This window comes from Sarcophilus harrisii, chromosome 4 (genome assembly GCF_902635505.1).
Source record: "Sarcophilus harrisii chromosome 4, mSarHar1.11, whole genome shotgun sequence".
Taxonomy (NCBI): domain Eukaryota; kingdom Metazoa; phylum Chordata; class Mammalia; order Dasyuromorphia; family Dasyuridae; genus Sarcophilus; species Sarcophilus harrisii.
The window spans coordinates 107,343,595-107,369,424 of record NC_045429.1 but is presented as its reverse complement, the minus strand read 5'-3'; the positions used below and the strand labels follow the sequence as shown (position 1 = coordinate 107,369,424).

Sequence of the window (25,830 nt, the reverse complement as noted above, 5' to 3'; positions counted from 1 at the left end):
GCAAGTGACAATCCCTGCATTACATTATTCTAAAGGAATCTATATTCCAATCTAATGGCACAAAGTAAATAAAGGAGAGCTGGGAAGGGGGCACACAATGAGTGGATCTGTCTGGGAAGTGCTGTGGAGACTTGGGCCCCAGCAGAAGGTGAAAAGTCAGGGCCAAAAGGACCTGGGGAAAAGTCCAGGTCACTATTGCTGACCTTGTGAAATAGCCAAGTAGAAAAAGCATAATTTGGAAGCATAGAATAGGCTAGGAAGTGTCAAAGAGGAGTGAATTCTAATCTGTAGATAAAGGACGAATATATTTGGCAGTGAGAAGAGCCAGTTTCATTAAATGAGAGCTGAGGAGGCAGTCTGGTACAATAGGAAGAACACTGAACTTGGAATCACAGGTCCTGAGTTTGAATTCCTGGTCATTTACTACCAATATGACTTTGGACAGGTTATTTTGGCTCTGTGGGCCTCAGTTTCTTACCCTGCAAAATGAGGAGACTGGATAAGGTGATCTCTAAGGTCCCTTCAAATTCTAAATACATAATCCTATAAATCCAGGGAATAGAATTATAATTTTGTAATTATACTAATGTGATAATATAATTCATTAGTCACTAGTTTTAACTTTAATTTCTTTCCCCAGTCAACTTCTTTTTTGGGGGAGAGAACGGGTTAAAGCAAAAATGAGCAGTCAGGAAGAAAGGTTAAAGAAGCTGAATGATTTATATAACAGATAATCAGCTTCCACAAATATTATCCCATTTTATTCTCACAAATCATGGGAGAAAGATACTGTGTGTAATACTTGCATTTTGAAGATGAAGAAATGGAGGCACACAGAATAAGTGCCCAAAGTCACACAGCTTTTAAGTGTCCAGATGTAGTTATCCAGTTACCTAGCTGTCTCCAGTTATTATCCTCTTTTATGTCTGTTTTTTTCAGCTATTAAAGAGGGATAATCATTCTTGTTTTAACTACTTGACAAGCTTATTATACGGGGTAAAAAAGGACAGGAAAGAAATGAGACAGTATGTATGACAATATACAGCACAGTGGAGTTAAAATAATAGACAATATTATTATTCCCATTTTACAGAGGAAGAAACTGATCATCAGGGCAATCAAGACTACTTGCTTGTGGTCAGAGCCAGCATCTCAGATGAGATGAGTTCGTCTTAAATCTGCCTCACATTCTCCTCTATCATAAAGCAATAACTCTCAGTAATGATTAGTTCAGTCACCTTCAAATACGATGGACAGCAAACCACACAATAGCCTTATTACCTTGTGGGAACTGAGCTACTGAGAGTTTTGATTTGATTGTGCAGGCAAGTAGCTAGCTTCTACCTTCTCTTCCAAAAGACCTGAAAGGAGGGTAAGCTCCTTGGGGACAGAGACCTTGCCTCTTTGTATCTTGAATAGTGCATAGCACAATAAGAAGCTGGAGTTCTTTTCAATATGAAGGATGAATTCTAGTGTTAGGTAGGGCTGAGTCAAGATGGAATTGTGAAAACTCTTAGGTTCCAATTGTGACTCGAAGAGTTGTGCTTTATACTTCAGTGAAATCTAAATGTCTCAGTCGTTAGCTATTTCTTTGTAATACTGAAAATCCATTTCTGTCGATCATCTCCTCCTGGATACTATTTTCTCTCGGGTTATTACACTCTTCTCCTGCTCCTCAGTTCCTTTGCAAGATCTTAATTTATTCATCATGCCAACTAATTTAGATTCTGTCCCAGGAAGGCTTCCTCCCTTCTTTCCACCCCCACACTTTCCCCAGCCACCTTACTTGGTGATCTCATCAGCTCCCATGAGATCAATGATTATCTCTATGCGGATGATTTCCAGATCTTTGTATTCAATACAACTCTCTTTGAAGAACTCCAGTCCCTAATTGTCATCTGCCTTTTGGACATCTGGACCCAATGTGCATTACAAATGTTCAAATCAACTCAACTCTCCACCCCCTCACACCCCCACATTCTCAGCAACTTGGCTGAATTTATGCCTCATAGACAGTCTATTGTCAAACCTTGTCCTTCCTACCTTCAGTCTTCCTCCTATAGATCACTTCTCAGCTGGCTTTCTGCACAAGCCTCCCAGTTGGTCTTCCTGCCTCATCTTTTCCTAACTCCAACCTATCCTCTGATCAGCTGCCAAAATGCTTTTCCTAAAGTGTTGGTCTCACCATGTCCCTCTCCCTGCCTATTACTCTACATTTAGTAAAACTCAGTGACTCGTCTGCTCCTTTCAGGACCAAAGTTCTTTGACTGGTATCGAAAACTTTTCACATGATTTCTTCCTGCCTCTCCAGACTTGTGTTTCAGTCCATGCACTCTACAACCAAGTCACCTGGATCTTCTTGTTCCTTAAAAACGGCATGATCTCCCAAGTCTGTCTGTCCAGAGTGTCTCATGTCTGGAATGCCCTGTCCTCCTCTACCTGTTTCGAGACTCAAACTCTACATCTTGGAGGTCTTTTTCTCCATCCCTTTGCTGCTAATGCCTTCCCCTCTGAGATTACAGCCCATCTATGTGTATATTTGATGTGAACATAATTTACACGTTTTTCTCTTCTATTAGAATGTGAGCTCCATGGAGTATGGACAATTTGAAAAACATTTTTTTTTCTTAATCCCAAATTCCTAGCACAGTGACTAGATATAGAGTTAAGTACTTAATAAAAACTTGTTGACTCTCCCACTAAATGTGTTTGGGAATAAATGCTATTCCAATTTCCTGTGATAGTTTGAATAGAAATCAAATAGGTCAAATTAGGAAGGTACATGAATACAATCAACTATGAGATTACAGAGAAAATTTTAAATAAAACTTAATTATATCTTTGAAATTCAGCATAAAAGGGATTCTGTGTATTCCTGAAATCTTCCCTCCTAGGTTATCAGAGGAGGTATTTAAGGGTCCAATTTATCTCATCTTTTTATTGTAAAAATTTCACTTGTTCTTAATTACAGGCATAACAATTTCAGTGGAGAGCTAATAAACTTAAGATTCTGAATGTAGCTATCTTAACTTCTTCCTTAATACCACCCAAAGATTTTAGTGGTAACTCAAAACTTAAAGGTCCAGAAGCTGATCCAGCAGGTTTTTCCACCATGCTAGGAAATCAAGTAATGAAATTCTGATCAAGTTAGGCTTATATAACTGTATTCTTGGCTACTAACTAATAGTGTTAAAATCATCTTGCATCTAACAGGAAAATAAGACGCTAGATGAGCATAGTTTATAACCACCCAACCAATACATAAGAGCAAATAACAGGTGTCCAATAATATTCCACAACTACATGGGTGGCTGGCTGCCAGCGATATGGCAAGGACCCAAGTTTGGGGCTGATAAAAGTAATTTGCAACCTAGAAATATTTGCATGGGAAGTAGTGAGTTTTCTCTTAATTACTGGCCAGTACCTTCCAAATGTCTGATAGTCACTAGGAGACTGGAAAGGGAACACTGGTGGCTCAGGGGAAGCTTATAACATTAGTGGTGAAGTTTCTGGCCAGACAATCAAGTATTTGAGTCCCTCCCTCAGCTGAACCACAGTCCAAGTCACCTCCAATCCTTTATATATAAAGAGGACATTAGTAATGCACTACTGTTGGCATAATGAAGATAAAGTACAAAGCATCTTAATTGTCCAGACTCTGACTAGGCAAGGTAAGTTTTACTGAAACCTCATTTAGCCTTAGATTGTATCCCTAGAAATAAGCAGACTTTTATCAAATGATCAAGCTGTTATGTAAAACTGAATGCTTGAAACCAAATGCAGTATTTGAAATGGACACTAAATAAGGTCAGGAGATTTATGACTACCATTATTTTTGATGAGCTCAAAGTCCAACACTAATACAGTTAGGGTAAAATTTCATTACATTTGACCAATTAAGATTAAGTTAAAATGCTAATTTTCCAAACAGGATTGCAGGCATGATTTGAAGCTCATTTCCCCCCAATTTTCAGTCATGCTGCTAGGATCAGCAAAATAATCTTCTGTTCTTCCTCTTCTTACTTTTCTACATTTTTTCCCTGTGGGTTTTGAAACCAATGAGGACAAAAGGTATGAACATACAATTTTCAGATGAAATCAAAACCATTTCTAGTTATATGAAAAATGCTCTAAATCACTATTGGTTAAAGAAATGTAAATTAAGCAATTCTGAGTTACCACTATACTACCTCTCAGATTGGCTAAGATGACAGGACAAGACAATGACAAATGTTGGAGGGAATGTGGGAAAACTGGGACACTAATACATTGTTAGTGGAGTTGTGAACGGATCCAGCCATTCTGGAGAGCGATTTGGAACTATGCTCAAAAAGTTATCAAATTGTGCATATCCTTTGATTCAGCAGTGGCTCTATTGGGCTTATATCCCAAAGAGATCTTAAAGCAGGGAAATGGACCCACATGTGCAAAAAATGTTTGTGGTGACAAGAAACTGGGAAACTGAATGGATGCTCATCAATTGGAGAATGGCTGAATAAATTGTGGCATATGGATATGATGGAATATTATTGTTCTGTAAGAAATGACCAGCAGGGTGAATACAGAGAGGCCTGGAGAGACTTACATAAACTGATGCTAAGTGAAGTGAGTAGAACCAGATCATTATACATGGCAACAAGATTATACTACGATCAATTCTGATGGATGTGGCTGTTTTCAACAATGATTGAGGCCAGTTCCAATGGTCTTGTGATGGTGAAAACCATCTACACCCAGAGAGAGGCCTGTGGGAACTGAGTATGGATCACAACATAGCATTTTCATTTTTTTGTTGTTGTTTGTTTGCACTTTGTTCTTTCTTGCTTTATTCCCTTTTTGTTCTGATATTTCTTGGGCAGCATGATATTTGTGGAAATATATATAGAAGAATTGCACGTGTTTAACACATGTTGGATTACTTGCTATCTGGGAGTGAGAAAATATTTAGAACACAAGGTTTTGCAAGGGTGAATGTTGAAAACTATGCATATATTTTGAAAAAAAAAAGCTTTAAAAATTATTTTAACATGTAAAAAAATAGGAAAAGAAAATAATGGTGACAAATGCTACTCTTGGTAATGTTGGTAAATTATTCCCTCCCACAGTAAGACAAAGACATAATAGAATCCATTTTCCATAAGTTAAATCCAACAAGCATTTATCAAGTGCCTACAATGTGCCAAATACCATGTTGATTAGGTGCTGCTGATATAAAAACAAAACTAAAAACTAATCCTGCCCTCATGGAATTGACATTCTACTGCAGTGGTACAGAATATAAGCCAATGGGCATATCTAAATTTACCTAAGAGGTGGGAACTAACAAAAGGATAGGAGGTGGCCCATGATCTGAGCCTTGAAGGAAGCCAGGATTGGTAGAGGTGAAGGGAGGAAGCACTGTAAACACAGGGACAGTCTGTGAAAAGACAAAGGGTTAGAGATGGAATGCAAAAATTCAGGAAAGTGTAAGCCAGTTTTGCTGAAATGTAAATGAAGGGGCAACATCTAACACTAGAAACTTAACAAAAAAGATTCGTTTAACATGACCATTTTGTATGCTAAAGCTGACAGCCCTTTTATCGTTTTCTGTATATTCATTTACAGGTGATGTTTTTGAAGTGCTAAGTGCAGTCCTTGTTTGAACTTAAGACATAATGGAATTAGAAAAGGAAAATTACAACTAACGGATACCATCAATGTTATGCTTTACAATGACAAAATACATTCCTCTCATTTTGATTCTCATAAGGTTTATGTTAAGTATTATGCCTATGTTAGAGAAGAAACAGATGCAGAAATGCTGACAAAAGAATGAAGAAAAGTAAACAAAGCCAACAAATAAATAACACCCACTAACAAGACAAAATTAAGTCCTATGACTCTCTGGAGCCAGGTACTCTGAAATGAAGAATGTTTTCATAATTAGTAAATACAGAGATCTGGGATAACATTCCTTCCCACTCCCAGTCCCAATAAAAACAAATCAGGGTAGAGAAAAAATGGCAGTTTAAGTATTTGCCTACAAATTACATATTGAAAATATACTTGTATAAAAAGAAGGCTCCAGATCAGTTCAAAGGTAAGTCATTAAGTTTATTAAGTTAAGTCTGCTAAACACATTTTTTACAAATGTTGTAACTTGTCAATACCTAGGAGTCAAGGTATACACTGCTGGTGTTATAGGTAGAGAACCAGGAAGAAGAAAATTGCATGAAGTGACAGGCAAGCAATTTGGCCTGCAAACATACTTTCTAAGTACAGAGAATACTAGAAAGATATAATTCAACAAATTAGGACTTGACTAGATCTCAGCATTTTGCCTTCAGTTGACTGAAAAGCTATCTTTTTTCTGAGTTGAAAGGGGGTGCTTATTCATTGCTCTTATCCTCAATAATGTTAAATAGTAAACTACATTCTAATCCATATTTGCGATTAATTTAATATTTTTGTATTCTTATATTAAATGGAAAGATTTGAACTGTAAACAAAAGCTATACAGGTACAACCGTGAAACAGATTACTTTGTAAATTTGCTGAAACGTGAAGCACTAGAACATTTATTTGTAAGGCAAACCCTTAATTGTTGTTGATCCAGCAGCAGTCATGGAGCCAACGAGGGGCCACTAGGTGGCAGTAGCTAGAACTCAGGGAGTGAAGTCAGGTTCAAATTTGGCTTCACAGTGTGAGCCGGGACAAGTCACAAGTCCTTTACCTCAGTTTCCTAATCTGTAAAATGGAGATAACAGCAGCACCTACCCTCCTCCCAGAGTCGTTTGGAGGATGAAATGAAGTATCTGTAAAGTACTTTACACAATTTTCTGGCACATAAAAATGTTAGATTATGGTGACTCTCTCCTGCCTCTACAATAAAATATGGCATCTCTGTCATTCAAAGCCCTTCACAACTTGGCTACAACCCACCTCTCCAAGGTTAATCCACAACTGCTTCACAATCAAACTCAACATTCCATCTTCCTCCTCTTGGCCTTCCTTCTTAGTGCCTTTGCACTGACCTCAATCAGCTTTCCCTCAAGTGCTATCTCCTTTATCAGAGCTGATCTGATCTTCCTAGTTGTTAGTGTCTTCTTCACTCTCCAAAAATTGATCTATATATAAACTGTATTTGTTGATCTGAGTATATGCTTCCCCCCCCAGTACAATACAAGCTACTGAAGGACAGGGACTATTTTGCCTTTGTGTCCCAGCTCTTGGAATACTATAACAGCATGTTTATATAAAAAAAAAAAAAAAAAAAAAAAAACAAACACCTGCTAAATGAATAAGGAATCGAGCAAAGGAAGAAATCCCAAGCTCTTCTTTTCTTACTGCCTCAAACATAACACTTTCCTGTGGTGCTTTAAATTTTAAGTAGTTTCTGTACAACAAATAAGTAGTGCAAAAGAACTCCATTTCATAAATGAGGAAACTGAGGCTCGGAGAGATGAGGTTTGAGCTGGATGTGTCAAAAATGATACAGTTCTAAGGGGGAACTGAGAGTATTCTTGTGTTTCCAGATCTAATTTATTTTTCTCTATGTCCAAATTATTATTATTAGCCTTATAAGAATAATTTACCAATCCAAATCTAAAAAAAAAAAAAATCCTGCTTCTTTCCAGGACTATTTTAATATTATGTCAGGGTAAATAAAAACAAACATTTTTATTAATTTATTTAATTTTTTGGGTAATACTAAAAGTCACCCAAATAGAAGTTTCATATTTACAACAAATTACAAAATTTCTTCATAAATAGCCATGCATTTTTGCTATACAAAAGAATATAACATTGAGCAGATCCCCAAAGCTTCAGAAGACTTCACCTGGCCTCTTTGGCCACTCAGCACTGAAGAGAACTACATGACTAGGTCCTGTGCCTATGGAAGTTGCTATGCTATTATTGCAGAACAGCTACATCTTTTCTCCAAAGAGAATTAGTTATCCTAATATGTTCTATGGAAAATAATTTTTAAAAGGAACTTTTAAAAACACAATCCTGCATTTCCTTTCAGATGCAGAATTTACACTATGCTAATAGAAACAGGCACTAGCTACCTCCAGGCCACAGCTTTTCATGCTGATTTTTCAACGTTGAGGTATTTCCTTTAAAAAAGAAGGAGAAAAAAGTTAGTTTTATCACAGACTATAATTATTTTAAGTCATATGAATTATTCCTGCAGAGGAGCAAAGCTCCATTAACTCACCATATTCAGATTCTGAATGAAGGATCTACAATTCTTTAGATTGCTCAGGACTACGATATTCCTCTTGGGACTTTCGGTGAAAGTAGGTACAGATCTTCCTCATGGAACCAGGTGTAGTTGCAACCTAAAAGTGGTAAACATCAAGGTCTAAACAGTGCTGCTTCTTCTCAGGAAGTTAAGAAAAAGTAAATTCAAGGTATCTCTGATACTGACATGATCACCTTGAAACCATTATCTCTTGTAGTTACAATTGTATTTGCCAGCAAAACTGTGGATCAATGTGCCATGTTAAGGCTAGCCTGTTTGTTGTAATTACAATAGTAACCCTCATCTATATTGTACTTGAAGATTTGCAAAATGTTTTGTGTTCAAATTTGATTTATATTTAACAATCCTGTCATATGATTTCCTGATGCTGCTTGATTTTCTCCTCCCCTTCATTATAGTGCTGAAATTCTACCAATGAACAAATCATTTTAATAAGCATCCTATTTAAGAAAAAAAACACAAATACTTCAGAGAGGCTTTTTGAACTGTTGGCTCATGATGTATTCCAATTAGATCGTCTTGTGGCCAGGAAATGGAGAGGAAACTATTCCCAGTCTTGTACCATACATGGCCCTTTGCTAACAGATTTCAGGCTAATACTATTAATATTATAATTAAGTATAATCTAATGGATGAAGCATTGTAGTTAAGAGAAATCTAGGTGCAAATCTCATCTCAAGCATTTCCTAGTTGTGTGACCCTTAGTCACACAAAGAAAGAGCCTGCACCAAATGCTTTTGCTAACCTGTCAGCTACTGTCATTACATAATGAATTAAATAGGTTTTTTGTGGGCAGCCCAGAGAATCTAGGTATTGTTTCTCTGGGAAACTATATCCCAAGTCCCAATCATCAAACATATTTTTTGGGGAACTATACCCATTCATAAATTGGAAGATACCTTCCTTGAGCATGTGGGAGAGTAGATATCACACAAAATTAACTTGACTCTAGGGAATGCTAATTCAAGTTCTAGTTAACTCTTCCTTTTATCTCTGACTTGACTCATTATCACCTCTACTTCACTCAGTTTTACTATTTGGGGTAGAAACCAAAACTACAGGTTAAAGATTATTATTGATGGTATGTATATATGTATATTTGTATACACACACACACACATTCACACATACATATGGAAACACTTTGCAAACTGTAAATACTATGTTAGTTATTATTAGGGAGTCTCTGAAAGAGTGGCTAAATCTCTTTGGATTTTAAGGATTATAGGGACCTTATAAACTACTCAAGTGGGCTAAAAGTTTCTCTGGAAAAGCAGTTGCCAATGTCAAAGCCTGATCACCAAAACCCCCTTTTAGGGAAAATAGGGAGCAGATGGGATTCTGTACTTCTTACCATCACTTACTCTTAGCCCCTTCCTATAAAATAGCACATAAAAATTTTAAACTGGGATAAAACACATGAGATTCTTCAGTAAGCAGAAATCTCGATAAATGCTTGCAATAATGTTTTATACTTAATGAACTGGCTTTCTTTTGCTCATACTGACCCAGTTACTTAATAGCTGAATGCTACTGGTGTGGTAAGGAAATCAATAAATAGCAATCCCTTTTATTTCAGCAACAGAACACCTAACTTGTAAAGTTTTATGTATAAGATGACAAATTTCTGATCAGCACTTAGTATATTTGTTAGAAGATGTAGAAAATCCTTATTACATTTCAAAGTATTTAAATTTCTACAGAGCAGGGATTATAGCAAATACTCATTCTATAAAGTGCTCAGCAATCCATTAAAATAAATTCTTTTGTACCTTGTTCCTAGGGACGTGAGACCTCGATGTAATTTTTTTTTTTAAAAACTGCTGCTGAAATTTGTTTCTTATCATGGATTGCCACTAAGTCCCTTTCCTGTCAGATATCATAAGGTTATAATCCCTTAAATTAAAAAAGGAACAGCGATAATTGTGAGAAATAGTTCAACAAAAGAGTTAAATGGGCTTTCCTTCCCTTTAGGAATCTTGATCCCCAAAAGATTTATATGCAGCACCATTTTAAGCTTAGAAAATTGTTGAAAGGTTTTTGTTTGTTTTACTATCTTTAACTAAGATGCCTGATGGACTTACTGGAGAGTTCTTTCCATCTTGTCTCTTAGTTTGAGAAGATGAACCACTGGAAGGACTCCGGTTCCCACCTTTTTCAGTCCGCCATTTTTCCCCCATAGCCAATAGCCAATTTTTCCTCTCAGGGGAACTATTCTCTTTATCTATCACTTCAGGCCCTCCTCTGCCAGGTTTGAAACAAAAAGATGGTGATCCAAAGCCTGCTGGAGTATAGACACTGGCAGGAGATGATGGAGCTGGAGTATTCTCACTGACCTTTTCCATTTCATTTAACTTGGTGAGTCCCAGAAGATCTTTACCACTGGTCCCTTGGTTCCCTGACAGGCAGCACAGACTCAGATGAGATCTTTTAGCCTTCCCCTCCAGCTCTGTGATACAGCTGCAGCTCTTTAAACACTTCTGCTCTGTGTTTTCCAGACAGCTTGAATCCAACCTCCTCTTAGCTTTTTTTCTAGTCAGGGCTGCAGTTTCAGGGTTGGACATTGTTTGGGATAGAGTCTGGCTCACAGGAATAAGGGCTTTCCTGGGAGATAGAATCAGGCTCCCCGAGATAGGTGGAGTGTTGGATGGAGACTGAGAGGGTGTCTTGTTCACCCAGTTTTGAAATAAAATCTTGGAAGATGAAGGTGGCTTGGGGGAAATGGAAGATGGAGAGTCCTTTTGAGTGTTCTGAGCCTTAGTAGGAGGGGTTTTTATAGAGGATGTAGGAGTGTTAGAAGGGAGAGGAAGATCTCCAGCATAACTTGGAGCACAAGCTGCTGACCATGGAGAAGAAACAAGTGGACTGTTCTTGACTCTGGGAGCTTTGGCAGGAGTCATATGGTTGCTTGTCATTGCTGCTGAAAAAGAGATAATCGTGGAAGTCAGACACCAAAACCAGAAACATTTTCTAGATTCTGCTAAGTAGTTTTTTCTTATTCCATTGCACTTAAGAACAATATAGGAACAGGAGTAGGGGAATAGGGAAAGGGTTTCTATCAACTGCTCTAATGAAAGATTTAGTTAGTATTGAGCTTGTCACAAAGATCCCCTATGTTTTCAATTACTCGTGTTTATGCCCACATTACAATTGCCTGGGATCAAAAACATTCAGTCTTTACAGTATATCACTTGGGCAAGGAAGAATAGTTAGCCTACACCTTGCTCTGCTCCACTCCCTTTGTCAACCATCACAGCAACCTCTTATCCTTTGAGACTTACCCATTTATCTCTATGTTGGCCCAGATCTGTGTGGCTGTAATCTACCAGCTTCCAATCACCGGTGTTTCCTCTCAAGGATTTCAATACCCGATTCAGGCTATTTTCACCAAAACCCCTTATTTCATACTTGGAAAGTTCAATATAAGGATCCTCTCAAACACTATGGCCTCCCCATTAGCCAACCTCCTCAATTCCCATGACCTACAACTTTATTCTATCCCACCACCCACAGAGACAGTCATACTTTAAGTTCTTCACACTACCTGGAATGTTACTTCATGATTTTGAATTCTGAAATCATGCTCTGATTATTATCTCTCACCCTTCCACCTCTCCCTTTATTTTAAAGTAGTCTCCCTCATTATGATCTTTGATTCCTCCATTATCTCTTGTTCTCCCAGGTCTGCTCCAGCCTCATGTTTCTTCCTTTACAGTCTTAGTAAGCTATAACACCATTTGGTGACAGAATAGAATGCTAGACTTAGAATCAAAAAAATCTAGATTAAATTCATATTAAAAATCGACTAGTTCTTTGATCCATGGCACATCACATAACCATCCCATCTACTTCCCCATCTGTAAAATGGGGAATTCATAGTATAACTATGAGGCTCCCAGGAATTAATGTATACAAAGCGCTTCACAAATGTGACTATTATACAAAGTACCCCAGTTCCCATTCCGTGCCATCTTATCCTATAGTCATGCATACTTTATCAACACTCAATCCTAGGTCACCACTTTCTTTACTTTTAAGCTACTGAAAATGTCATGATGCTGCTGCTGATAATAAATGACTAAATATTTTAAATTTCACAAGGCTCTTGTATAACATACATCTCTTCTGAATGATCTTGTAAGAAATTAAAAATTAGAACTACAAATTTCACATTTTCCAATCTTAACTGGGCTGTCACTGTTGTAATCTATACTTTTTAATTCTTCTTTGACTTTTGTCCCTCTACAATACCTATTTTAAAACTTTCTTTGTCTTCGTACCCCCAATGCCACTTTAGCCAGCCCTCTCTATCAACAGATGTCTTTCAGGAAACCTAAGGACATCCATCATGAATTGTCTTGTGTTCTCACTGAGAACCTCTAAGTTCCATTATATCTTGTCCTCTACTTCTCTCTCTTAAAGAAATGACTTGTCTCCATGCCAAGGCCAACACCTGTGCTTATGTCCTTGATCCAGAAATTTGCTTCGATCCATTTATTTCTTCTCTTGTGTTTGATTGCTCTTTTCTGGTTCCAGTCTCCTTTGGTGAACAATTACACATTTCCAACCTCCTTAATAAGGGTGCTTCCTCAAGTTCTGTTTTGGGTTCTTCTCTCTTTATTGTCAATGAATGCACACTCATTCATTCATCCATTCATTTATTTGTTTGTTTGTTTTGCTGCAGCAATTGGAGTTAAGTAACTTGCCCAGGGTCATAGAGCTAGGAAATATTAAGTGTCTTGAAGTCAGATTTGAACTCGGGTCCTCTTGACTTCAGAGCTGGTGCTCTATCCACTTGAACGTACATTTATTAAGCACCAATTATGTCCTAAGTGTTGGGGCTACATAAAGAGGCAAAAGACTGTTCTTGTCCTGAAGAAACTTACAATCTAATGGGAAGGGGGAATAGCATAGAAACACATACAGGATAAATAGAAGATGACAGATGGACTTAAGAGGGCTTAGAATGAAGAGAAAGAAGGCTTCATGTAGAAGACAGGATTTTAGGAGGACATGGGAGAATAAGTGGGGAGTGAAAGGAAACCGTTCTAAGTATGGACTTCCATTTTTGATATATTGAGCTCAGAAGGATCAAGTGAGAAAAATAGTGATCAAATGAGGGCTTTTTCAGGATAGGGGAAATAGCAGCATGTTTGTAGGTAGTAGGAAATGAGGCAGTAGTGAAGAAGAGATTGAAAATAACTGAAAGAGTATTAATAATAAGAGGGGAAATCTGTTGAAGGTGACAGGATGAAACAGGATTGCTTGAGCAGGTAGGGGTTAGCCTTGATAAAGAATAAGTCACTTTATCATATGAGACAGGGGTGAAGGAGGAGAAAGTAGCAGAAGGTACCTGAGTGATACGAATTTAAGAAAGGACAAGATAAAGCTCCCAGCAAATGGCCTCAGATTTTTCTGTAAAATATGAAGCAAGGTTTTTAATTGAAAGAGTGAGAAAGGGAGCCATGAGAAGTCTAAGGAGGAAGTATGGAAAAGTCACTGTGGGAAAGTAAGATAGCGAATTGATAAAGGAGGTGTTGAAAGATAGCCTAATAGTAGGGAGAACCCAGTTGAGTTAGTAAAACATAAATTTGTAGTGGACCTCAGTCAGAATGATAGCATTTCTTTCTCCATCTTTGTTCAGCAGCACGTGGAAGAGAAAAAACATTGGATGGAAGTAATCTAAGGCTGAGACTTGACTGGGTATAATAGGTGATATACTGATTCCAGAGAAAAGGGCAGTATGGAGTTGAATTGGTTGGTTTATCAAGGAGTCAAGATGGGGAACAGGATAAAATGTCCAATTCATGAGAGAAGGTCTGGGAGAGAATTCAGGGCTCAAGGAAATCAGGAGATCATAGTGCAGCTGAAGAGTAGGTTATATAAGGAAAGGCTGAGGAAGCAAAAGTATCACAGATTATGACTATAATTTTACAGTTCAAGAAGGGCACTTCAGAATTTTTGTACATGGAGGGAATACATTTGTGGGTGAGGGCAAGATCAAGGATACGACCATCTTTATGGGTGGCTGAGGTAGGGCAGAGAAATACCTCATGGGAGCTGAGTTGTCTAAGGAAATGAATGGTTAGGGTATTTAAGAGACAATCAATATGGATACCAAAGTCCCTAATATGAGAGCAGAAGTTGGAAGAAAAACTGTGACCCAAGTATTAAATTCATTGAGTTAGGGTGGCAGGGAGGGTAGGAAGAGATTTATAAACAACAGCTATCAGAATTCTGATGGGATGGTAGACAAAATAGCATAAACTTCCAAGGAAGGGAGATTTCTGATGAACAAAGTAGAGGGAGAACCTGGAAGTGGTAAGGGAAAACAAGGAGTCTTCCAACTCCCTGCTTCAATCAGGGAGCTGAGGACAGTGAGTAGCCAGGGAAGTGGTATTATCAGAAGGTGGCCAGATTTTGGAGAGAACTGATACATGAAAGGAGTGGGAAAGGAAAAGATTTAAGATAAAGGAAAATGTGTTGCCTATAGAATAGGTATTCCACAATGTACAGGGAAAGGAGTGGGTGGAGTTAGGCTGAAACTTTGGGGAGGAGAATTAGAAATCAGGTGGAATGAGTGAAGGATGAAATCTAGATGATCTACAGAATTCAGAGCTCCAGGGATGTTATAGATAGGAATGTTCATCACCGAGAAGAAGATGCCATTCCTCTGTCCCATTATCGCATCTGCTCCTAAAGGTTCAAGTATTAAATGTATACTAAAGATTGTCAAATCTATGTATCCAGCCCAAATTTCTATCGTGAACTCCCATATCATCTATCTGTTGTGTATCTCCTATCTCCCCATTTATTTGGACATACCCTTTCTTCAAACTTCCCTTTTTCCAGAAGGGAACAAGTATTTATTAAGCATATATCATGTGCCAGGCACTGTGCTAATGCTTTACAAACATCTCATTTGATTTTCACAACCCTGGGAGATGTGCTATTATTATTATTCCTGTATTACAGCTGAGAAAACTGAGACAAGGTGTAGGTTAAAATGTCTTATCCAGAAACATTTACCTAGTAAATCTGAGGCTAGAGGTGAAGCCAGATTTTCCTAACTTCCAGATCATCTGTAAAATGAGCTGAAGAAAATGAAAAACTGGAGGTCACACAAAGAGTCAGAAATGACTGACCAACAACAAAAACTACCTCCTCTTATGATATTTTTACTCATTACCTCTCATATATGTTGTATCTCTCTCGGATAGCAGAAGATTTTTTTTTCTTTTAACCTTTGTTGCCCTAGCAAAGTACCTGACACATAGTAGGTACTTAATGTTTATTGAATCAAATAAAAATTTTGCATTAGTCACATGGAAATGATCCAGGGTGCTTTGCATCAAGGGAAAAGCCAGAGAAATCTGCTTAAGAATGTTATCTACAAGGTATAATGGAAACCCACAAAACCTGTTTGTCAAACTTTTTTTTCCTTTAAAAAAGAGGGCCCTCAAGGTAAAAGAAGATAGAGAAATTCTGAGTGTAACAAAAATCTCCTTGAACTTATTAACTTTTAGGTAAAGCGGGTCCTTGTTCTGATGCTGAGAGTTCATGTGCTTGAAAGGACATTGAATGTTCTGAAGCTAGAACACAGGTCAATCTTTATGCCTCTGAGAAATGCCAAGTTGCTGATGGAATTACAAGCGATATGAGAACATGTGCTTTCAAGTTTCTGTCTATTCTCTGTAAAGCAATGCAATGCTGATTTTGACAGGACAATTCTGTGCATGTCCTATTATTCTGATATTCATTTCTGAAGTGTGGCAGGAATGAAGTATGGCAGTTACACTGGAAAAATCTCTATATTCTATGTATATCTTCCACTCCTACTTTACAAAAGTCAAACCCATTCAATGTTTAACTTCTTTCTTAAGTTCAGACTCTCCAATTGTATTAATCTTTAATAACATACAGAAAACATCTATTCATATTGTAGTTTTAAAGCTTTGGAACTAGAATTTGGATTAAATTAAATTACTAACTTGGAATCACATAGAACTGGATTTATGAGGGTTAATATGCAAGTATGACTTTTTCCTCCTGCTCTAAATAAACATTTAAATTAGGACTAATCATACAAGACTTGGTTTCCTAACCCATAAACTTTTTTACTACAGAGACAGGTATGCTTCTAAGAGTAAGCATTTGCCAATTCTCTGCCTTCTCTCTCTAGCCTCTATTGGGTATTGAGAACTTATATGAAAAGGAGTATATTGAAAAGCAGAAATCCTAAAGTCACAAAAGAAGTTCATTAAGTATTGTAGAACACAAATCCTCATATTATTTCTAGGAAAAGTGACAGTTCTTTTTAATTCAAATACTTTCAGGCTTAGATTCTAAGAAAAAGCTAAGGATTCCCTTAGGATACTCTATCGTTAATTTAAATCCAAATCTTTAATTCCTGCTATTTACATTCATTCTAAGGAATTAACCTCCATCTTCCCTCTCCCCAACCCTCCCCTCCCCAAACCCCCTTTTCTAACCATGAGGTATAACCGAGTTGACAGTATTATGTCAATAGAAAAAAATCAACTAAAAACCTTATCAAATAACAAATATACAGAGTATTTAGGAAAAAGAAGTTAAATGTAGCAGGGACTCTTGTCCACAGAGCTTCCTGGTTATGTAGGAGGTTATGTTCTAGAGACTGGGTACACTTATTATTTCAGGAGGGAAGGAAGTTTTCATTTGCTATATTCCTCAGTACAGGTCACTGTACAGCCACAGAGGAGTCATTTGTTCCAATCAAGGGGTAGGAGAACAATTTGATGAACATTTCAGCCAGACTCCTAAAATAGCTGGATGGACTTTTGAGATTTGCCAATTTTAGGAAAAGAAGTAAAGTGGGGAAAAAAGAAGTAAAGTGGTTCATATTTTGAATTTTCTGATGCTCTCAAAGTACACATTTCATGTTTTGTATCCAAGCCAGCAGGAAGCCTGTTATGTTCATAAGGTTAGGGTATTTCCTCTTCCTTAGGGGAGTCAGAATCGGCTAAGAGGGTGTGGGGGTTGAGAGAAAGACAGACTGATTTGGCCCAGTGCTATTGTAAAACCTGCTCTAAAGAAATTCAAGTTGGTGTGGTTGTTCTTCAGAAGATGAAATATTGTGCTCTCTACCTACCCAACTGGTTACCTCATTCACCAACCCTTGTTAAGCCGTTCTCTGGAACTGGGAGAACAAATGGCATAGAGTGAACAACTATTTTGTAGACTTCCTGAATGACAGTTCTCCATTAAAAGATGTTAAGAGAACTCACTTTTTACAAGGAAATAATTCTACTATGTCTTTATAAAGGGGTCAGATTCACTTCAACAAACATTTATTAAATGTTTAACATGTGCTAAGCACTGTGCTAGGTTTTGGGGATCTAAAGATGTGACACTTATCTTTTCCCCACAAAAAATTTTCATTCTACATATGCTAATCTATACACTAAGATAAGTAAATAGAAAGTATATACAAAATCATATAAACATATTAGTAAGCATATTTTATTCTTAACCCTCTAGTAAACAATTTGAAGCCCAGATTATTAGATATTAGATTCAGGGTAAGAAGGGACCTCAGAGGATATCTAGTCCAACCCCATCATTTTACACATAAGAAAGGTAAGATGTGGGGAAATTAAGTGATTTGCCTGGAGATAGTAAAGAAAAAAGATAGGATTTGAATTCAGGTCTTAGATAAATTCTTACTAATAAATAATGCCTGGACAGCATAGCAAAACTGTGGTTAAAAGTATATAAAGACAAGACATTGTAATGGAAAGTGATTGTATTTGGAGTTAGAAAACCCACATTCAAATATTAGCTCTATTATGTATTATGTGACTATGGGCAATTCCTTTACCTCTTTTTTCTCGGCTTTAAAAGGAGAGCTGGACTATATTATTTAAAAAGGTCCCTTCAAGCTCAAATCCTACAAATCATTAAATGTCATTTAGAAAGTGATGATGCACAAACTCCACACAATGCTAAGAAACCTGTTGGGAATGAAAAGTTTGGGGTTTAAGTCCTAATTGGCTCAACTTACAACTGACATACTTTTGAGTGAATTCTCATTCCCTTAAATCAGAAAATGAGTGTGCACCTATTATACCCCCTCCTATTTCACTTTTTTACCTTTTGAAAAACCTTTGCAATTATGTAAAGCTTTGTGAAGGAAGTAATAAGGCCTCCTATAGGAGAGACAGAAGATGGATAGAGAGGGGGGGAGGAGTTAGCCCAGAGCCCCAAAAGCACTGGCTTTGCTTCCAACACCGCCTCCACCCCACACTAACTCTGCTTCTGGCCCAGCCCTCACAGTTACTGCCCGAGAGCGTCCACAAAAACCTGCTCCTTGCCTCTGCTGCCCCCCTCAGCACTTACAGCTACTGAAGGTTCTTGGCCCCAAAGGCCTTGGTGATTCCAAATGGTTAAACACCACAAAGTTGCGGAGTTACCAGTGCATTAATGGCACCAAAGAAGCATGACCAACTGCTTTGCCTCTGTACCCTAAGGATACTGTCTTTTGTCTTTCCTTATCAAAATATGAGTTCATTCTTTTCCTAATGCTAGCACTTGACACTACTTTTATGATCCTTTTTAAAAACCACCTTCTTAATGTTCACTCTTATAAATGCAGTTGTCTAAAGTAAAGATAACACATATGTCTCCCAGAGACTGTAATTTCTGGGACAGGGAATCTTAAAACCCTAGATCTTCATGATATATATAGTACAGCACTCAGTACATGAACGGTAACTCACTAAATATTTTTATGCTGGGAAGATGATAATTCTCTCCTTCATTCATATGTGGAAAATTATGAAATTTGGTATGAAACTACCTATAAGAACAGATAAGCAAATCTCCCCTACTCAAACCACTAAACAAATTATGAAGTGAATGGAATACTTACCTAAGTCAGTTCTCTCATCCAATTTCTTCTGATATGCCCAACCCACTAAAGCATGTTTGTCTAGTGCTGGTTTTTCTTCCAAGCCACGCTTCAAACGCCAAACCTTCATGGTATTATCATCAGAACATGTAGCAATCTGGGAGGGAAAGGCAACATTTACATAGGCTTTAAAGTTTACAAAGCTTTACATACTTTATCTCATTGGAGTCTCATAACAATCCTGCATAGTATATACAAGTATTATTATTAACCCCAGTCTGCAGACAAAATAAGACTCAAAGTCAAGTAATCACAGCTAGTAACTGGCAAAGGGCAGGATTTGACTAAGGCCTTATAGCACTCTAATCACTATAGCACGTGTGGTCTCTTTTAGAGACCATCATACCGTGTCTTGCAATTGAGTAAGAGATTTGTAACAAGACAAAGCAAGCTAGAACTTTAAAATTAACTCATTATTGTAGTTATTTTGCTTGATTAAAAATCTCTTGCCCTTAAATGGTTTTAAGATCCAATTCCCTGTTTTCAAGTGGGTTTATTCCTTAACCCACTTGATGAAATAGATGAAAATAAGCTCTTCTTTTGATTTAGAAAAGGGAAGACACATTTTGTCTCAAGATTAGAAAAGATCTTAGAGGCCATCTAGGTTTATAATCCATGTCTGAAAAGGAGAATCTTTTAAGCTATTTCCAAGGAGTAGCTATCCAACCTCTATTTAAAGACATCTACTAGGGAGGCATCTACTTCTTGAGACAGTTCATATCACTTAGGATAGTTTTAAGTGTCCAAAAGTTTTTTTTTTTTTTTTTTTTTAATATCAAGTAGAAATCTGCCTCACCTACAATTTTTCCCATTTGCTTCTAGTTTTGCCTTAGAAGCAAGAATAACTGATTCTTCTCCATTGGGTAATCTATGAAATATTTACAGACCATTTCTCCCCTAAGATTTCTCTTCCCTAGTTCTTTAAGACTTTATTATTAAATTATAATATTCTATTCTGGATGTACTGCATTCACTCATTCATTCTGTTTAAAGTTCAAAAAATTCTTCCTGCAATTTAATCTAAATCTTTTAAGTTACAATTCACTTGTGTAAGTCATAGCATGAGGCATATTAGTATCAGTGTTCCAAGAAGTTTTTAACACCTTTTGTATAAATATGAATCTTAAGACTCCAGTTTATTCTATAGTTTCTTTGGAAATATTTTTCCTTCAACACTCATCACATCTTCCTGCTTCTCAAGTTCTACACTGATACCTCATGGAATGGAAGTAGCCCTGGGTTCTTGGAGATTATGACAGTGTAGCACAAGTTCTGGTAAACCCTTCCAGGTTGCAAAAGTGACAGCATATAAAAGCATTAGCAACACACTGAACCTGGACCTGGAGGTTGGGTAGAAGGTGATGAACATTTTTTGGCCATAGTATCCATCAATAACCTCCTACGCTGTAAGAGACTTGAAATCTGTACATAAAGGAAATGCCTACACCAAGAAAACAACAGATCTTTTGAAGTCAGTTCAATATATTTGCAGCTAGTTTTTTTCTGCCTCCCATCCACTTCTCCAATGCTTACTTATTAGCAGAGCTCAGGACTGGTAGAATACGACGAACAGGAGAAAGGAGCAAAGGGAGATTCCCTTGAGGTCTGTCTTCCAAAAGGTAGAAAAACAAATAAGAAAACATCTGCCTCCCTAAACTTAAGGAAGTTAAAAATAACCTTTGCCCCTTTAAAAATATCTGACCATTCCAGTGCCCAAGCCTTTTATGGCAAATAAAGTTTGGCCTGGAAGAACTTATGGCAATTGGCCATCAATGCCAAAGCTGCTCTTGAGTATTTGTTTATACAATTTCTCTAATTCAGTAACTGAAGGGGGGAAAAAATCTCACATATCCTCCCAAGCTCTGGCCCCTAAGAAAAGGTTAGCTTTTTCCTTTCCCTACCAGGACTCTAGGACATTATAACTGGTATGGAAAAAATGCCTGGAATCCCAGTAGTCTTAATTCTATTCATTCTAGGGTTAGGATGAAGTACTTTTGGGGAGACGTCTGAAAAGTGGTTACTTTTCAGGTAACACTTCAGGTAGAAGTGTTAGCTGTGGATGGGCAGATAGTTATACTATATTTAAGTCTTTCAGTGCTTACAAACAACCCAAATTTTAAGGACTCTTAAGGATAATTAAATTTAGTTGAGTAGAAAAATAATTTACCCTTAAACTAATGACTTTGCATTAAGAATTATTTCAGGAGGATATAAACACTTCATGTTAGAAAGAATTTTATCTAATCTAGTAGACTTTAGTCCACAGAATATCTTGGTTTCAGTCCAAGTCCTATTATCACCTTACATGATAATGGGCAAATCAATTTATTTAGTTCCAGCTATAAAATAAGTATAATATACTACTTAAAAGTCACTGAGATACTGTAGATAATGCTCTTTATAACCAAAAAGAATGATAAAGATGTGGGTTATTATTCCTCTGGCTACATCTTTCCAGTTGTTTCAACTGTTCTCATAAATGGCTTATTTCCAGGACCCTCACCATCCTGGTCACTTTTCTCCACATATGCTATACTTTGTCACCTATTAAAAATATGGTGCCCATAATCAAACATAAGACTACAGATGTATGTCTGACTAGTGCCTAGTACAAGATTATTAGTTCCCTATTAGTTTTTTATAATATTTCTTTTTTGTTTCAGTGTGATTAGCAGCACAATGCAGTTTGATAAAAGAAGTGATTGGTAAGGGGAGCAGAGCCCAGATGGTGGGGAGAAGAGAAGTCTTTGAGTCCTTCCTGGCTTCTCTCAGAGTAAGCCTCTAAACAGGTTTTAAGAGCGACAGAACCCACAAATATTTGGAGTGTAACAATTTTCCAGCAGAAGATATTTTAGAAGAATTTCAAGAAAAATCTGTCTCAATGTGGGGGGATGCGGCCTAGTGCAGGTGCAATGCAGTGAGACCCAGAGCAGAGAGGCTTTTGTGCCCTGGGGAAATCTAATGGGAGGCTCAGAAACAAAACATAACAGTGCTGGTTACTCTGTCCTGGTGCAGAAGCCAATGGATCAGCAGACTAGCTATGACAACTCCAACCCAACTACAGAAGGCAAATAGTGAGCCCCTAAACCCCAGCTTAATAAATGGGTGCTGGCCACCCAGCACAAGAAGGAAGTTGCATAGCTTGTAGAGAAAGCTTGGGACAATCTCCCCTTTGCCTTAAAAATAGACCTCAACCTTTAAAAATTAGCAAAAAAAAAAAAAAAAGCTCTGGCCACAGATAGCTTTTATGGAGTCAGAGAAAAACAGACCTCAAACCCTGAGGACACTAAAAGTGAAAGATTTTCAGATGAAGCTTCAAAGGGTGATATAAGTAGGTCTCCATCTCATAAGGTTCCCTTGGAAGAATTCAAAAAGTATCTTAAAAGGGAAGAAAAATGGAGAAAGGAAATGAGAGCTTCTGTCTGAAGAACATCACTCCTTAAAAGATACTTTTGGCGAAATGAAGAAACAACTTCTAGAAGCGGTTGGTAAATTTTGCTCTTTTCAGAAAGATCCAACACATAATTTTTAGGGCATTTTTACTTAAGTAGAGGAGCTAAAGAGACTTGGAATTCAATGATGCTCACAGCTTTATGATAAGTTTTCTCTAATAGTAGGCAAAATTAGAATCTGTGTGAACAATTCCAATCCAGGCTTCTGAATGATTTATTTCATGCTGAGACACTGAAACTAAATTTAAAAAATTATTAAGCCAATACTCAAAAAATACAGTTATAGTTACAAACCTTAGTAAAATCAGTTGGACACCAGCACACAGATGTGACCTCTTGAGAATGACCCAGGAGCAAAGTTGGAGGACACCAAGGTTCAGAGATCTATTCTCCCCACAAAAATAGAAAACAAAGTTAATATAGCAATAATTTAGGTTTTATCTTCTAAAAGTCTGAAGCTATACAGTGTTAAAGACTTTGAAACATCCAATTTTCTCCTTGCATAATATTAGATAAAAATACACAGGTTGACTATCCAATCTATCTATAGGTTGACTATCCAATAACCTCCTAGTAATAATGCTTCAAGGGGGAAAAAATACTTATTATATTGAAACTAGCTATTTATCTTCTTAATCTGGACTGAATATATGGTTTGAGCCCATAACCTTATTTCACATAAAACCAATCCTTCCAGAATGGATATCACACACTCCACACTTTCAGTAAAGTTCAGGAACAGGATTAGCTTGCTTAGGTAGTGAACTTTCCAGGTTGGTCAGAATTGAACTGTTTAGTGGGAAAATTCAGAAGGTCAATCTGGTCTCCATGTTGTATAGCCCAATTATCCTATTTCAATTATTTTCAGGATCAAAAAATTGACTGAATGTTGAAGGTGCTCAAAACATACCTCCATCTCAGGATACACCAACTTGATGATTTTTATTATGTTCAAAATAAGTTTATTTAATCCTATGAAGTAGAAGCTAAGAATTTCATGGTGGGATGATCCTGAACTCCTTTTAGCCAAGTAGAAATGTCTTCAGTAAAACCCATTCTACCTAATTTTGTCATTTAAATTTTAATACATTCAAGGATGTATCATCATCTTTGTAATTTTCAGTGTGATTTTTAAAGGTGGGTCATGTAGGACTAAGAAATGACTAAGAAATTCACTTTCCTTCACTGAATGTTATTAGTGATATTCTTTTGATAGCTTCTTTTAATTGACTCATACAATAGCTGTCAATTGTTTCTTAATCACAGGCCATAAGAATTAATCAGGAGGAAAAAGTATAAACAATTTTATGTCATTATTATTAGCACATGAATTTAGAGAATGACTAGGAAGAAAGTTGGTAGGAGACAGGAATAGAGACTATCTTACCTTCCTAAGCAATTAAATAAATGTCACTATTATTAGCATATGAATTAAGAGAATGACTAGGAAGAAAGTTTGTAGGAGACACAGGAATAGAGGCTGAGCTTCTTACCTTTCCAAGCAACTAAATAAATAAATGAAAGGGATATTTGTCATGATGATTAAGTGAACCTAGCAGATCTTTTCAGCTTGCAAAGAGATCCACAACATACTGATCTGAAAGATTATCCAATTCAATTTTGGGGGGGAACTTAGTGATTTTTAATGAATTTTACTCCTCTCCATATGTACAGCACATTACTCAATGAATCAAAAAGTAAAAGAATAGAATCCATTGTCTTAGTAGATTACCTAATGATCTGTTACAATTAAAGTGAGCTTTTTCAATGAGTGTTATCCATAAAACCACTCTCCCTGACAAAGACTGAAATGCTATGGAAACAATACCAATCCTTGCAGATAGTTTGTTTAAAATGTCTAGATAAATACTTTAGTAAAATAGTATTTCTTTAGGGATCAAGTCTATATTAAATTCATGAGTAAGAGAAGGATGATCAAGAGAAGGATAAAATTCATTTTTAAAGAAGGCAATTCAAAACCAAATCAAACTATTTTTTAACAACTTAGAGCTCTGGATCAACTGAGTTTGGAAGAAAAAAAAAGCTTTTTATATTTATATTAATAGTCTTGAGCAACAAATGACCCATCACTATAGATGTTTTAACATTAGATCACAGGATTGGGAACCATTTGACTCGAGAGTCAACTTTCTCTTATGAAAACATAGGCTACTATTTTTTTAACTGCGTTATTGTACTTACACTTAATTGCATAATTACTGTTTTATACTATGCTTCCAAATTGAAAGGAGAAGCATTTTGATGTCCAAGGTACAAGTTTATTCTTATCTATTTTGGGGACATGCAAGATGTTAGAAGGAAACACAAAGCCCCCTCACACCACACACACCCCCATCACTTCTGATTAACCCAAACATAGTAACAGCCATACAAGACGTAAGGAATTCAAAATTTCAAACCCCTGAAGCTCCACAGCTGACTCCAGAAGTAGCTTACTCTGATTCTCATCTGTAACCCTCATCAAATCGTTTTTTCACACTTGAGGATGCAATAAGATCAGTATCTTTCCCTACAGAATCTCCTTACTCTAACCAGTTGGAAACAAGACTAATCTTTATTCCTGCCATGAGATCATTTACACTTCCTAAAGTGTCAGGCTCAATGTTTCACCAGTCAGTGATTGTACCAAAATTATTTATAGCCACTTTTATACTATTAAATGGCCTCATCAGAAAGGAGTAGAAAAAAATAGTAAAAACCATCACTAAAACCCTCACATTAAACACAAAACAAAAATATAAGCCTGGACCAGAGTGTTATTATAGACACTTTCTACTTAAATTGTATGTTTTCTTTTGCTATGTTTTTTTTTCTTTCTTTTTTTTTTTTTTTTGCTGAGGCAATTAGGGTTAAATGACTTAGCCAGGGTCACATAGCTAGAAAGTGTTAAGTGTCTGAGGCCATATTTGAATTCAGGTCCTCCTGACTTCAAGGGCTGGTGCTCTATCCACTGCACCATCTAGCTGCCCCTTTGCTATTGTTTTTTTTTTTTTTTTAAACAAAACAACTAAAGGGTTAAAGAGTTCAATTTAGCTCCTAGGATTTAAAACTTTTCACTTGCTTCTATATATCCTCTGAGTCTTACTGAGGGCACTGAAAACATATGAGAATGTCGTTTTTTGACCATTCAAACAGGGTGACAACTTGAATGCTCTGCATAT

General features: G+C 36.9%; 1 protein-coding gene across 3 annotated transcripts in view; it reads right to left on the bottom strand.

Annotated features, from left to right (window-relative positions):
* Nucleotides 1-7,652: 7,652 nt before the first annotated feature.
* DTL (denticleless E3 ubiquitin protein ligase homolog) overlaps nucleotides 7,653-25,830 on the bottom strand; it is a 46,735-nt gene continuing 28,557 nt past the window's right edge. The window contains exons 12-16 of one of the 3 annotated variants that reach the window (XM_031937330.1): nucleotides 22,943-23,032; nucleotides 19,158-19,293; nucleotides 10,333-11,168; nucleotides 8,201-8,324; nucleotides 7,653-8,099 (exon numbers count right to left, since the gene is read on the bottom strand). In XM_031937330.1, coding sequence (XP_031793190.1) covers nucleotides 8,226-8,324; nucleotides 10,333-11,168; nucleotides 19,158-19,293; nucleotides 22,943-23,032 — 1,161 coding nt within the window. In that variant the 3' untranslated portion in view covers nucleotides 7,653-8,099; nucleotides 8,201-8,225. The remainder of the gene's footprint in view (nucleotides 8,100-8,200; nucleotides 8,325-10,332; nucleotides 11,169-19,157; nucleotides 19,294-22,942; nucleotides 23,033-25,830) is intronic. The other 2 variants (XM_031937332.1, XM_031937331.1) reach the window with 2 other exon arrangements.